Raw genomic sequence first — 16,080 nt, forward strand, 5'->3', positions numbered from 1 at the left:
ATAATTAGCATTCAGTGACACAATTAGCATTCTCCATTACTATTTGATAAATGACATTGTGTCTGAAATCATTAGTCCTCTACTTCTGATTCATGTGGAACCGCCTTGGTAGCCTAGTGATAGAGCATCCGCTTTGAGTGGGTTCGATCCCCGGCCGCATCATAACAAAGACGTTAAAAATGGCACTAGTAGCTTCCTCGCTTGGCGCTCAGCATTAAGAGGATAGTGCTAGGACTGGTCAGCCCAGTGTCAGTATAATGTGACTGGGTGGGGTATCATGCCACGTGTCTATGGTGTGATATTCCAGTGAGGCAGCACTATAAAGTTGGGCATTGTGCTCACTGCTACAAGTAAAAACCATCGTTAATATGACTGAAAAATTTTTGAAAAAGACGTTCAACCCGAACACACACACACACTGATTCATGTGGGGAAGTTAGCAGTTACTTGCGGAGAACAGGTTTGTACTGGTACAGAATCCAGGAACACTGGTTAGGTTAACTGCCCGCTGTTACATGACTGAAATACTGTTGAAAAACGGCGTTAAACCCAAAACAAAGAAACAAGCATTCAGTAGCACAATTAGCATTCAATGCCATAATTAGCTTTCAGTGCCATAATTAGCATTCAGTGCCATAATTAGCATTCAGTGCTATAATGAACTAGAAGTGGTCATCAAGGTTAATATCATTTTTATGCCCCCCTTTGAAGAAGGAGGGGTATATTGTTTTGCAGACGTTGGTCGGTCGATCAGAATATAGACCAATCCGTTTCCGTATGATAACTCAAGAACGCTTATGCCTAAGATCATGAAAGCTGATAGGGAGGTTGGTCATCACCAGCAGATGACCCCTGTTGATTTTGAGGTCTGTATGTCAAAGATCAAGGTCACAGTGACCCTGAATAGTAAAACAGTTTCCGGATGATAACTCAAGAACACTTGGGCCTAGGATCATGAAAGTTGATAGGGAAGTTGTTAATGACCAGCAGATGACCCCTATTGATTTTGAGGTCAATATGTTAAAGGTCAAGGTCACAGTGACCCGGAACAGTAAAACGGTTTCCAGATGATAACTCAAGAACGCTTAGGCCTAGGGTCATGACAGTTGATAGTGAGGTTGGTCATGACCAGCAGATGACCCCTATTGATTTTGAGGTCAGTATGTCAAAGGTCAGAGAGACCAGGAACAGTAAAATGGTTTCCAGGCAATAACTCAAGAACGCTTAGGCCTAATGTCAGGAAAATTGATAGTTAGGTTGGCCATGACCAGCAGATGACCCCAATTGATTTTGAGGTCATTAGATCAAAGGTCAAGGTAGCATTGGCCAGGAACAGTTAAATGGTTTCTGATCTTCTTGTCCAAAACCATAGGGCCTAGGGCTTTGATATTTGGTATGTAGCAAAATCTAGTGATCCTCTACCAAGATTGTTCAGATTATTTCCCTGGGGTCAAATATGGCCCCACCCTGGGGGTCACATGGTTTATATAGACTTATATCTATAGGAAAAAAACTTTGAAAAACCTCCTGTCCAAAACCACAGGGCCTAGGGCTTTGATATTTTGTATATGACATCATCTAGTGGTCCTCTACTAAGACTATTCAAATTATTCCCCTAGGGTCAAATATGGCTCCGCCCTGTGGGTCACATGTTTTACATAGACTTATATAGGGAAAAACTTTGAAAATCTTCTTGTCCAAACCACAAAGACTATGGCTTTGATATTTTGTAATGTAGCATCATTTAGTGGTTCTCTACTAAGTTTGTTCAAATTATCCCTCTAGGGTCAAATATGGCCCTGCCCCAGGGGTAATATGGTTCATATAGTCTTATATAGGGAAAAACTTAGAATCTTCATGTCCATAACTTACGTCATTCAAATTTGGACCACATGCATAGTTTTGAGTGGCAAGATGAACCTTGGCATGAGTTGACCTTGATCTTGACCTATTGACCTACTTTCACATTTCTGTAGCTACAGCCTTCAAATTTGGACCACATGCACAAGTTTGTGTACAGAAAAAAACTTTGACTTTGTTATTGACCTAGTGACCTACTTTCACGTTTTTGAAGGTACAGGCTTCAAATTTGAACCACATGCATAGTTTTTTGTTCCAAAATAAAATTTGACCTTGATTTTGACCTAGTGACCTACTTTCACATTTCTCAAGCTACAGCCTTCAAATTTGAACCACAAGCATAGTTTTGTGTACTGAAATGAACTTTGTTCTTGAGATTGACCTAGTGACCTACTTTCACATTTCTCAAGCTACAGCCTTCAAATTTGGACCGCATGCATATTTTTGTGTTCTGAATTGAGATTTGACATTGAGTTTTACTTATTACCTACTTTCACATTTCTCAAGCTACAGCCTCCAAATTTGAAGCACATGCATAGTTCTGTCTACCGAAATGAACTTTGACCTTGAAATTGATTTAGTGACCTGCTTTCACATTTCTCAAGCCACAGCTTTCAAATTTGGACCACATACAAATTGTTTTGTACTGAATTGAAATTTGACCTTGATTTTGACCTTGAGCTAGTCTTGAAATTTGGAACATTCGAAAATGGCGAGGTGGATGGTGCCAAGATCACTCTGTAATCTCTTGTTAGGTTAATAGGTTAAAGGTCAAGGTCAGATTAAACCAGAATGGTAGAACTTTTGTTTACAATGAGCATATAATTTCTGTTCCTTGTGCAATTACTGAATGCATCAAGGGGGGCATTTCGTGTTCGACGAGCTCTTGTTAAAATTTAAATATGAACTATGCTGTATCAAATAAAGAAGACAGTTGATGTATAGATTAAAATAAACTGATCCAATATCAACCTTGTGTATCTTTTACAGTTCGTTTTCGTAAACATTATGTTTGTAAACATTAAAGATTGCATTTTGTAACCTTAACTCAGGGTTCCATATTTTAATGTGTCTTGTATAAGAAAAAGGTGAACTCAAGCTAAAACAAAACATAATCAAAAAGTAGAAAGGTCATTTTGCAAGTAGAGAAAATTTGGTTTGAAAACGTGTAAACACGTATGACCTAGTAATCGAACTGTAATAATAATAGTTAATGTGATTAACTGTGTTTTATAGTGCATAAATGTTTATCTTTGAAGTGATTTACTAGTAGAATAATTAACTGAATTATTTGGAGTTATTTAAAGAAATAATGATCTACTTCGCTAAGATATCAGACAGTATTAGAGGCAGATTTATTCCTAGAATGAGGGCAGGGCAATTGCTGGAAAACATCAGATTTATTGATACATAATTGGCTCCTCATAGCAAATGAATTCCTGGCAATGCAACAACTTAATACTTTTAGAAAAAAAAATCTTCCAAAGATAAATGAATGAAAACAACAAAAGGTGTGTTTAGTAAAAATAAAGTTTGATATAATTTTATTTTTTCAAGAACAGTTTATTTTTGTGACAATATTGTGTTGAAACTTTTAAGTAGGAATTATAGACTCCCGAGTGGTGGAAAAGTAGGATAAAGATAGAACTGGTATTCGTATGTGAGACTTTTAGGTGGAAAGCTGAAGGAAATCTTATGAAAAAGGAATCTGTGACAAACTTCTTATATTGTAATCACTGTGACAAACTTTTTAAGAAGGAAATTCTGTGGTAGGAACCTGAATGACTAATTACGCATCATTAATGAAAAACTAAGAAGGAAGGTACAATTCTTATGTGGAAATTAATTAGCAGAATTTTGACGTATGCACCTTTTTAACAAAGTTCTAATATAGCAGTGTTTAAAATTCTTTAAATTCTTTAAAAAAAATTCTGAACAGGAAAAGGTAGGAGAAGTCTCAGTAACAAAGTCTTAGTGAAAAAAAAGAAGATGAAACATTTATTTTGACAGTTTGGATAAATGTGTTTTAAAAACTCACTTACAGTTTATCTTTTTTTGGCTTGAAATTCAAGGACCTGTGAAACATTTGTTTGAGTCATCGGTAGTCTGAGCTAACCAAGAATACAATGTAAGGTCAGAGTTTAGATTTTACTCATAGCCTGTTTTGTGTATAAAGTCTGTCAGTCATTTAAATAGAATTTACATCTTGAGCTATATAATTATGTAAACCATACCATTCAAATTTTTAGTTACACAAGTCAATGTGCATTTATAGGCATCGCACAGTAATAAGGCGCTTTGAAGTGTAAACAAACAAAACAATAGCATAAATTTAAGTCAATACACTAACTTTACTATGCAAACAGTAATTCCTCGTTGGCCGAGCGGTAACGGTATTCCTGTTCATGTTATACTTTTACTTCAGGAGTTCGATTCCAAGACCTGTAAAATATTTATTTTTAAAACTATTTAATTTCTTGTTGTTCAATTTGTTTCAACGAAAGCACAAGTTGGTTAATCTAGTACTAACTTGTTCATTAACTTATATATGTCACGGTTAAAACTTAATTATGTTTCAATATGATTCATCTTTGATATGATCTAACATTTTTGAAGCTTTCATGAATGAATAAGAAACCAGAGAAAAACAAACTTACACAAAGTATGTAAATTAATATGCAAAAAGAAAAAAAAGAAATGCAAGGTTCGAACCATCAAAACTATCACTACAAAATGATTACATGTCTGTCCACTCAACCTACTGCACCATCAAGCCAACTATTGAACTTACAGGAATATCTTTCATTTGAAAAGAGAGTGCCAAGTACTGATTGTTTATTTACATGTGGCTAAAAATAAAAAATGCAGTAATACTGTGCAGTACTTATAAATCATTTTCTTTTGGGGTTTAGCATAATATTATGAACAATATTGCATTTATTATGAAATGATTTTTCTTTATTTTAGTCTCTGCTGTGCAATTTTCTCCTGACAGGCCCTTCACCATTCCCCTAAAAATGAAAAAAAAAATGCTTGTAAACAATAATTGTAAAAGCAGCACTATGACTGAATATCCCTTACACCATGGTTTAACCATCTGTATTACAAATTTCACCAGGTGTTAACCCTTATCATGCTGGACAGATTGATTCTGCCTTTGGGACCAGTGTAGATCATGATCAGCCTGCACATCGTGCAATCTAATCAAGATCTGCACTGTTCACTACTAAGTCAGTATCTTGGTAAGCACCCCTCTTAAATGTTAATGGTACTGTCCAAATTGAAAGATGGACAAGTTCATTATAGAAATTTAGGAGGGTAAGGATTAAACATAAACAGCAGAAAGGAACTGATTCATAAGTAGTTAATATTCAAATTACACCTTTTGTTGTTCAAGCCAAAAGTTGAAATCTGCCCTACAATATTAATGATTGGGTTTGATAGTGAATCTCCAAGGAAATATATGGGGTCAGTATGATAAATGGAGGGAGGGGTAGGGGCGAGGCATCTAAACTGAGTCCTCATATTTATACTGACCTCACATAATTCTGTGGTGGATCACTAACAAACTCTATAATTGATTTGTTTCATCCACCACTTATTTATTGCCTAGATGGACATGAAAATATACTGATCCTCCACTAAATATACGGGATCACCACTTGACTACCTTTTAACCAGTGAAAATGTATGAATCTATTTGGGGGTAAAACAAATAAAAGCAGTCTGCACATGACTTGCAGTACAAAAGTTCCAGTTTTGCTTGGACTTGACAATGAGCTTGAGCAAAGTGAGGTATTTAAGTGAACCAGGTTAGGACTAAGTAGGTTTACAGCTTTAACCTTAGGAAGAATTTTTATGCCCCTGAAGGTGGGCATATTAAAATCGCACTGTCCGTCCGTGTGTCTGTGCAACCATGTAAATTCCATAAAGGGATTTTGAAATAACTTGGCATAAATGTTCACCATAATGAGACGACATGGTATGCACAAGACCCAGACCCCTAGCTCTAAGGTCAAGGTCACACTTAGAGATCAAAGGTTAACAGGGTCTGTTTCGTGTCCGTTCCATAACTCTGCCATCCATGAAAGGATTTTGAAATTACTTGGCATAAATGTTTACCATAATGAGACAACATGTCATGCGCAAGACTCAGACCCCTAGCTCCAAGGTCAAGGTCACACTTAGAAGTCAAAGGTTAACATGGTCTGTTTTGTGTCCAGTCCGAAACTGCCATCCAAGAAGGATTTTGAAATTACTTGGCAAAAATGTTCCCCACAATGAGATGACATGTCGTGCGCAAGATCCAGACCCCTAGCTCTAAGGTCAAGGTCACACTTAGAGGTTTAAGCATGGTCTGTTTCTTGTCCAGTCCATAACTCTGCCATTGATGGAGGGATTTTAAAATTACTCGGCATAAATGTTCCCTATATTGAGATGACGTGTCATGCGCAAGACCCAGACCCCTCTCCAAGATCAAGGTCACACTTAGAAGTCAAAGGTGTTTCTTGTCTGGTCAATGACTCTGCCATTTATCAAGGGATTTGAAAAAAATTTGACACAAATGTTAACCATATTGAGAAGGTATGTCATGCTAATGATCCAGGTCTCTTGGGTCAAGGTCAAGGTCACGAAATGATGTGTTGTTGTTTTTTGCCTAGATAACTGTAGCATTCTTGGACATGCTTTGGGTGCATTTGTCACCAATAGTGACAGCTCTTGTTTTATGCAGAAAAAATGAACATAGTATATGAGAAGTGATATTGGTACAAAATATTGACATGTTAATTCCTAGTACTATCTTCTTTATTGATACAGATTCTATAAAGCTATATCTGGTACAAGTACAATTTTGAAAGATCAGTATAAATAATATGTTGTTTTTTCGTCATACTGAACAGTTTAATGTTGAGACTAAGATCTTTATGAACTGTTTTAATTCCGGTCAGTCTTTATTATTGATCTTGTAACAGAATGTTTAAAAACTTCCTTGAAATTTTGTTAAATGTAAAAATTGTTTAAAGTTTACAATTAGGAGGCATGTTTAGCTCATGGTAGAGCTCACATGTGAGATCACAGCACAGCTCACAGGTAGTACTCTGTGGTAGAGCTCACAGGTAGTACTCTGTGGTAGAGCCCATAGGTAGAGATCACAGCTAGCACCCTGTGGTAGAGTTCATAGGTAGTACTCTGAGAAAGAGTTCACAGGTAAAGATCACAGCTAGCACTCTGTGGTAGAGTTCACAGGTAGAGATCACAGCTACCACTATATGGTAGAGTTCACAGGTAGTACTCTGTGGTAGAGTTCACATGTAGTAAACTGTGGTATAGTTCACTGGTAGTATTCTGTGGAAGAGCCCACAGGACTGGAGATCACAGCTAGCACTCTGTGGTAGAGTTCACAGCTAGCACTCTGAGGTAGAGTTCACATGTAGTACACTGTGGTAGAGCTCACAGGTAGAGTTCACAGCTAGCACTCTTTGGTAGAGTTCACTTGTAGTACACGGTGGTAGAGCTCACAGGTAGAGATCACAGCTAGCACTCTGTTGTAGAGGTCACATGTAGTACACTGTGGTAGAGTGCACAGGTGGAGATCACAGCTGGCACTCTGTGGAAGAGTTCACATGTAGTACAGTGTGGTAGAGCTCACAGGTAGAGATGACAGCTAGCACTCTGTGGTAGAGGTCATATGTAGTACACTGTGGTAGAGATCACAGGTAGAGTTCACGGGTAGACCTCACAGGTAGAGTTCACGGGTAGACCTCACAGGTAGAGTGCACAGATGGAGATCACAGGTAGAGTTCACAAGTAGATGTCACAGTAGAGTTCACAGGTAAAGCTCACAAGTAGATATCACAAGTAGAGATTACAAGTTAAATCACAGGTAGAGCTCACAGGTAGAGTTCACAGGAAGAGATCATAGGTAGAGTTCACAGGTAAGAGCTCACAGGTAGCACTCTTTGGTAGGCCTCACAAGAGCTCACAGGTAGTATGCTGTGGTAGAACTTACAAGGAGAGCTTACAGGTAGCACTCTGTGGCAGAACACATTGGTAGGGCTCACAGGAAGAGATCAGAGGTAGCACTCTGGTAGAACTCAAAAGAAGAGCTCACAGGTAGCACTCTGTAGTGGAGCACACAGGTAGATGTTACAGGTGGTGTTCAAAGGTAGCACTCTGTAGAGGAGATCACACATAGAGATTACAGGTAGAGCTCACAGGTAGCACTGTGTGATAGAGCTCACAGGTAGATCTTAGCCAAACCAGAGTTAGGGCCCTTAAAATCATAAATTTGTAAAATGGCCTAAAGGTTTGTGTCTCACATATCTTAATATGAATTTGAACTAGAATCATGAAACTTTATGGGAATGTTCTTTAGTAGGTGAAATTATGTGCTTGGTGTTTTATTTGGGATTTGTCCCCACCCCCTCACCCTGCATGCCCCCTCCCCCACCCCGTCCTACCACCCCCCTAATTTTATTTTTTTTTTACTCTTTGAGTTTTTTTATCTAGTGTTTCTTAAAGATGTTTTGTGGTACCCTCACCTCCACCAACCCACTCCCCACAACCAGGATCCCCTACCCTCCAAGCCAAAAGTTACATGAAAATTTTCTCAGTTAAAGTATCATAATTATGATTGTACGTTTTGATAATTCTAAGTGAAGGTGACTTGTATCTTGAAAAACCTAGTTTTGATGAATGTTAGCTAGGGTGAAATAATATCAAACTGAGAAATGAGTAATTATTACAAATATTTGAAAAACAAAAACTAAGAATATTTTTAGTTAAAGTGAAAATTTTAGTTTACCCAAAAATCATTTTTCATATATTATACATATCAATATCATTTTGATTAAATTTTCTCTCGATTAGAGATTTAAGACTTCAACTGCTAAAAGCACAGCTTTGTGTAAAATACTTCTCCCAGCTAGAGATTTTAGACTTCAGCTGCTTAAAGCACAGCTTTGTGTAAAATACTTCTCCCAGCTAGAGATTTTAGACTTCAGCTGCTTAAAGCACAGCTTTGTGTAAAATACTTCTCCCAGCTAGAGATTTTAGACTTCAGCTGCTTAAAGCACAGTTTTGTGTAAAATACTGATCCCAGCTAGAGATTTAAGACTTCAGCTGCTAAAAGCACAGTTTTGTGTAAAATACTGATCCCAGCTAGAGATTTTAGACTTCAGCTGCTTAAAGCACAGTTTTGTTTAACATTGATGATGGTTAAAATGATGATAATGATAACTGTAAATTATAATTTAAGTGATGGTTGTTATCTCCCTTGTTATCATTACTTTATCATCCTGGCAGTTTAAATATTGCTAAACCTTTGTCTTGATAATTAATGCAGTTAATTTAAATATGTCATGGATATAATATAGGACAACATGCTCATTTGTAAACTGTCTGTTATACATTTAATGTCATGAGAGAGTATTTGTTACAACAGTGACCAAAATGTTTCACTGGATGCTTTGGTAAAGGGCTTAAAAATCTAGTTTGAAAAATAGCTGGATAAGGTGAATATGGAGTTGAGAATAATTTATGTTAAATGAACTGTAATGTGACATATATGGTTGTTTGGATAGCTTCTTTACCTATTTATACAATTGTGATGAACATTTACTCTGTTTGGCATAGACTACTGTCTGATTTACAAGTTCTGTGACATTATTTAATGACAAATGATATTTCCTAATTTTGCAAGAACAGGTAAAAGATTATATATTGTTGCAGAGAAGGTAATGGAGTTAGGGAACTTTAAATTTTTTTAGTTCTATCTATATTTTGGCTTAAAAATGCTTTTCAAAGGAAGTTCCTGTCACCAGAATTGATATTTTCATTAAGTGTTTAAAATGGGATTGACAGAAAACAGTCATAGCAAACAGTAGGTGCAACTAAAACACCAGTGAACTTTTAGCATCCCATCTTTGTTACAAGGACAATTTTGAGTGGACATTATTGCTACAGAGTATTTCAGAATTAATGGAGGATATTTTGCAGTGAAAATACAACATAATGGGTATATTGCGGACATTGTGGACATTACGAAATGTTGTTATTGTTGTTGCTACCCCTCTGCTGTTGCTGCCATTGCTTTTAAATGGATCAAAGGTAAACAGATTTTTATTTAAAAAAAAATAAAAATAAATACTTAACCTTTAGCCTGCTGGCGGTAAGTGATTTTGCCTTTGTGTCCAGTGCAGTTGTTTCTTACCTTACTTACTGGTGTAGGATTGAAATCTCTCTTGCTGTTTAAAAATCTTCATGTGAAGATGCCATCCAGCTACTGCTTATGGAATTATGTTCGATATTTGATGACTGCATCAAGTAATATCATTCTTTCCTATTATCTGTTTTATATACTTTCTATGGGAAATACTTGCATCTTTGATCCGATAGAATGGGTTTTATCAGAGTATATTCGATTTAGTGCAAAATTACAGCTCATATGTATGAACCTTCTGTTTAACGTTATGTCTTTGTGATGTGACATAACTTCTGTTATACTTGCTTTTCTTGAAAAAAAACATAGCTCTAAACTTCGATAAAATAACTAAACTATTATCGATAATATGGTGTTTTTGTTGATATTTACTGTGTGACTAACAGTCTGCTGATAGCATTTTCAATGTGTTAATGTAGAAAGGAACAAACCTTTTATGTTCATGCAGGTTTCATATATATTAAAGGGTTGTGATGTTGCATGAATAAACATTTTAATTATGCGGAATGATAAATGCTGTATGAATACTTTTTGCAGACATTGAAAAGAGTTGTGAGTAATGTTTTAAGTGCACCTTACTGATTTGGGTTAAAATTCTCACATATGGTGTAGAATTTTTTATGTGAGGCAGTCATCCATCTGTCTTACAGAAGGTTGTTGGCTCTCTCCAGGTGCTAGCCCATGCCTGAAATAGTGCTTGCAGTGTCACCTTGTACTACCTTTTAAGGACTACATTTAAAAGCTAAAGAAGTTGCCATATGACCTAAAATGTGTGACTCTAATCCCAGCAAAAAATGTTTTAAGCACTTTAATTGATGACTTCATGAAATTAAGAATTCTACACTGCAAGCTAGGTTTCCTCCTACATCCCTGAGGAGCAAGTTGTTTGAAGTCAGTGACCTTAACCACTCGGCCAAAGCGGTTGCACAGATATTCTGAACAGTTAAAAGAGTTTGATGAGAAAACTGGCAAAGTGGTATGCAGATTCCAGACTTTGGAGACCATCCTTAAAATGGAACCTACCCATTGGTCAGTTTTGAGACTAAGCTCAGAAACAACGGGTCAGATTCAATGCTGTCTCCAAACTCAGAACGTTTTTTGCCTTAAACAATGGCCACATAAAGCCATATTCTGCAAATTCACAAAAATGCCCAGTCAAGAGATTTTTTTTTGAACCGCAGCTCAAAGACATAAATTTATTCTTTCTCATATTCACTCTAGGAATTTGTAATTCCATTGATGATGGAAATACATGTATATGGGACTAAATGGTGATATTGTCATGTTTGGTTTTGCAGCAATCTTCAGCAGGATTTTGTTTGATATTGATGGCTGTATACTGGGCTACCGAGGTGTTCCCTATTGCTGTAACAGCCCTGCTACCTGTCATGCTGTTTCCTATGACAGGACTGATGACAGGCAAAGCTGTGTCTATGACCTACATTACTGTGAGTATCTTTTAATTACTTCTCATTTTATGAAAAAAATAAATCCATATATTGGTTGTGTTTTCAGTATTCTGTAATGAGGCTTTTAACAACCAAACCAGAACCATGCCTCCAATATAGATATCTGGCCTCTGCCACCAAGAAAGCTGTCAGAACCTGTTCTGGATAGATGTCAGAACCTGTCCTAGAGAGATGTCAGAACCTGTTCTAAATAGATGTCAGAACCTGTCCTAGATAGATGTCGGAATCTGTCCTAGATAGATGTCAGAACCTGTCCTAGATAGATGTCAGAACCTGTCCTCCTAGATAGTTGTCAGAACCTGTCCTAGATAGATGTCAGAACCTGTCCTCCTAGATAGTTGTCAGAAGTTAAGAACCTGTCATAGATAGATGTCAGAACCTGTCCTAGATAGATGTCAGAATCTGTCCTCCTAGATAGTTGTCAGAAGTTAAGAACCTGTCATAGATAGATGTCAGAATCTGTCCTAGATAGATGTCAGAATCTGTCCTCCTAGATAGTTGTCAGAACCTGTCCTAGATAGATGTCAGAATCTGTCAGAACCTGTCCTAGATAGATGTCAGAATCTGTCTTCCTAGATATGATAAATGTCAGAATCTGTCTTCCATGATAAATGTCAGAATCTGTCCTCCAAGATAGATGTCAGAATCTGTCCTCCTAGATAGATGTCAGAACTTGTCCTAGATAGATGTCAGAATCTGTCCTCCTAGATAGATGTCAGAACCAGTCCTAGATAGATGTCAGAATCTGTCCTCCATGATAAATGTCAGAATCTGTTCTCCAAGATAAATGTCAGTAGCTGTCCTCCAAGATAGATGTCAGAATCTGTCCTCCAAGATAGATATCAGAACCTGTCCCCCATGATTAAAATGTCAGAATCTGTCCTCCAAGATAGATGCCAGAACCTGTCCTCTATGATAAATGTCAGTATCTGTCCTCCAAGATAAATGTCAGAATCTGTCCTCCATGATAAATGTCAGAATCTGTCCTCCAAGATAAATGTCAGTATCTGTCCTCCAAGATAGATGTCAGAACCTGTCCTCCAAGATAGATATCAGAACCTGTACTCCAAGATAAATATCAGAATCTTTCTCCAAGACAGATGTCAGTACCAGTCCTCCAAGATAGTTGTCAGAATCTGTCCTCCAAGATAGATATCAGAACTGAAGATTTATTGCATGGACAGATTTTTACTTGGCATGCCCACAACTGCACTTTGGCACAGGAGCTCTGTGCCTCCCTGCTGTAGGAAATAATAAGAGAGAAAAAATGCAGAAGCAGCAATAAATATATAGTAAAACAAGCTAAGAAATATTGATTGCTCTTTGAATTAAAAATCTTGAAACTTGTGAACATTGTCATTGAATCGCAAAACGAAAATAAATGAGAACATGTCAGAGGAGTGCCTTGAAAGTTTGTCCCTGTTTTTAAGGTATACCCGGACCTGCATATTCCAGTTGGACAGGTTTTTTTTAATTTCATAATATTTACTGCAAGACGGTATGTCACATGCAAGGTAAAACTTGAAATCTTCGAGGTTTGGTCACAGTTATGAAGATTAATGAGTGCCAGGTCAATTCTTATGGACAATATGCTGTTTTCTCATATTCTCAGTGGCCTAGGGGTTGTTTTATTCTCAATAACAGGTTAACCATTTCATAAACAGTATTTTGGTGTAATTTCATAGAAAATTCACTTGTCTTTCAGATGGAGCCATGAGAAGTTACAGAAATTATCCCGATCAATTGTTTTGATACAGTATTTGATACCACCCCTAACCTCAAAAATGGACCAAGAGGTTCTTGTATTCCCATGGATTTAGATTTGACTCTTCAGCACAAATAACTTGTAGAATTTAAAACATTTAAATTACCATGATGTAATAAAGAGATATATAATCCGCAGTAAATGCATGAAGAAATATGACAATTAATAGCATAATGAATAATTTATGGCAAGTTTGCTTACCCCACCAGAAAAAAAGGATTTTTTTATTCAGTTAAAAGCCTGTATTTTTGTCCATTTACATTCAAATCACTTGAAATTTCCAGTTTGTCAGTTTTGTCCCATACCTGTCTGGAAAATAACAAACATTGTATCAATTGACAACATTAAGGCAAAAAGCGAGAATATGAGAAACCCTGAGCATAAGAGAAACAGGGATAATATATTACTTATTTTCTATATGACAGGATTCCTCTATGTTGTTTGTTGGTGGGTTGATCATGGCAGCAGCGGTAGAACATTGGAACATACACAAGAGGATTGCACTAAAACTTCTTCTCATTATTGGCACAGAGCCAACCAGGTAATAACCTGTTAGAGTCCTGAAAATATTTTCCTTCTCATTAACTCCTTTTTATGTCCTTGAAAATCAAGGTTTATGTGTTTATATCGGCAATAATTATTTAGAAAACCTGTGAAAGTCATTAAGTATGGTCCATTTTCAGAAAACGATTCAGAACAAATGGTAGTACTTTTTATCCCCTGCCAATGAAATCGGAAGTGGGGTATTGAAATGGCGTTGTCCATGCTTCCGTCCGTCCGCAGCCATTTCTCAGTAACTAGCAGGTAGAATTTCATAAAACTTGAAATAAACATGAACCAACATACTGCGATGATGCCCGTCAAGTTTGTTTTTGAATTGGTCAATTTCCCTTAGAGTTATTGCCCTTGATTTAATGAAAATTCCATGTCCGGAGCCATATCTAGGAAGTGGTTGGGATATTTAAATAAAACTTCATAAACATGTTCACCACTATGAGGTTATGCGGCCCGTCAAGTTTCAGTCAGATTGCCCAAGTAACACCAGGGTTATGGCCCTTAGAAGTTTCTTGTGTTAACTATATAGGGTACTATAAATATGGCAATTTCTGCTTCATAACTTGTAATATATTTGACCTAGAACTATGAAACTTAAATTTAGATCACCATAATGTGGTTGAGCACACACAATTTCGTCCGGATCTCTTTACTAACTTAAAGTTATTGCTCTTTAATTGTTTAAGAATGCACAGATTTGTACATAACAAACCAACCAATTGGTAGAATTTCATTAACTTTCATTCTTTTCCATGAACATTTATTATAAACATTGTGTACCTAAATTTTTTTTTCAAACCTTCCATGAATATTTATCAACAAGTTGTACCGTTCCCCCGCCACACTCCTCCACCTCGATCATGCATCCCCCCACCACCCCATTTTTAAAAACAAAAATTTAATTTTTAATTTTCCATCAGTATTTATAATCAACATGTGAAGTTTTGCACCCTCTCCCAGTCACCCCTGCTGCCCCCCCCCACCCCCCGCCCCCCTCAAAAAAAAAAAAGCATTCATTTTCTGTTAAATTGATTTTGACTAATGAAATTATTTGCTTCTTAGTAAATCCTTAACTTTTTAACCACCCATCTCTGGTGTTTCACCAGACGTGACTTATGGTATATTTTTTTGCCATTCCTCACCACAAACTCTTTCGGCGGGGGATACGAATTCATCAGATTTGCTTGTTAAAATCTAGTTATAATTATCTCCCCTTAGAGCACATTTGTTTTGGGTTTAGAATAGTTTCCTTTGCCTTTAAGGTCCAACAATTCATTGCTTTGCTTAAAATAAATGTTTGATTTTGTTTAAACTTTGTGGGAACCATTTGTTTTAACTGCTTTCATTTGGAAATATTCCATATTGTTCTACTTCATTCATTTTTCATACCAACTGATGGAAGGGTCTTTAAAATTGTTTAGACTTGGTCTACATGTTTCATCTCATCAGTTTTTGATGTGAACCAATGGATGAGTATAGCTTTAAAATAGTTGAAACTTTGTCCAAGGCTGTCTTCTCATAATTATGTTATTGCCAATATTGTTACATGTGCATTATTCCAGGTTAATGATAGGCATGATGCTGCCATCTTGGTTTTTGTCCATGTGGACGAGTAACATTGCCACTACTGCAATGATGTGTCCCATTGCTGATGCCCTGCTCAAGGAGTTACAGAGAGGGGAAGCAGGAGCCATTGAGGAGGGTAAAAATAAAGAATGGAACATGTACATTTATGCAAATTTAATAGTTTGATACACATTAGAGTATTTATGTTTATTAATTGCTCTGTTTGGAATTTGCATGACTGTAAAATATATTTGTGACTGCCCAGTAGCTTTCATTGTGCACTACTATGATTTATGTATGTTAAAAATTTTGTGTTCTTCTGGTGACAGCATACAGTTAATTTAATACCATACTGACAAAATTCCAAGCTTGTGTTAATAGTGTATAGGGCTACTGTCTTTTGACATCACTTCTATCGGGCTAGGTTGATGTGGGCTGGAATGGGCTAAGTTGGTGAGCCCATATCTGCCGATATCAAAAGACAGTAGCCTGTTATTCTATTTATCATGCAACCCGTGCAACCTGCCATGGGCAACATAATTTTAACTGCCCACTACTGATGTTTTACCAGACGTGACTTATGGTACTGCCAGTCTTCCAGTATGTCGGTCACACAAATTTGGATCCTGGTATTTCTTTAGAAG

General features: G+C 36.8%; 1 protein-coding gene across 3 annotated transcripts in view; it reads left to right on the forward strand.

Annotated features, from left to right (window-relative positions):
- Window positions 1–8,328: 8,328 nt before the first annotated feature.
- Window positions 8,329–16,080, forward strand: part of LOC123534352 (solute carrier family 13 member 2-like) — a 32,884-nt gene continuing 25,132 nt past the window's right edge. Inside the window, exons 1-4 of one of the 3 annotated variants that reach the window (XM_045316574.2) lie at window positions 8,329–9,969; window positions 11,380–11,529; window positions 13,741–13,856; window positions 15,433–15,572. In XM_045316574.2, coding sequence (XP_045172509.2) covers window positions 9,874–9,969; window positions 11,380–11,529; window positions 13,741–13,856; window positions 15,433–15,572 — 502 coding nt within the window. In that variant the 5' untranslated portion in view covers window positions 8,329–9,873. The remainder of the gene's footprint in view (window positions 9,970–11,379; window positions 11,530–13,740; window positions 13,857–15,432; window positions 15,573–16,080) is intronic. The other 2 variants (XM_045316572.2, XM_045316573.2) reach the window with 2 other exon arrangements.

Source organism: Mercenaria mercenaria, chromosome 12 (genome assembly GCF_021730395.1).
Source record: "Mercenaria mercenaria strain notata chromosome 12, MADL_Memer_1, whole genome shotgun sequence".
NCBI lineage: Eukaryota > Metazoa > Mollusca > Bivalvia > Venerida > Veneridae > Mercenaria > Mercenaria mercenaria.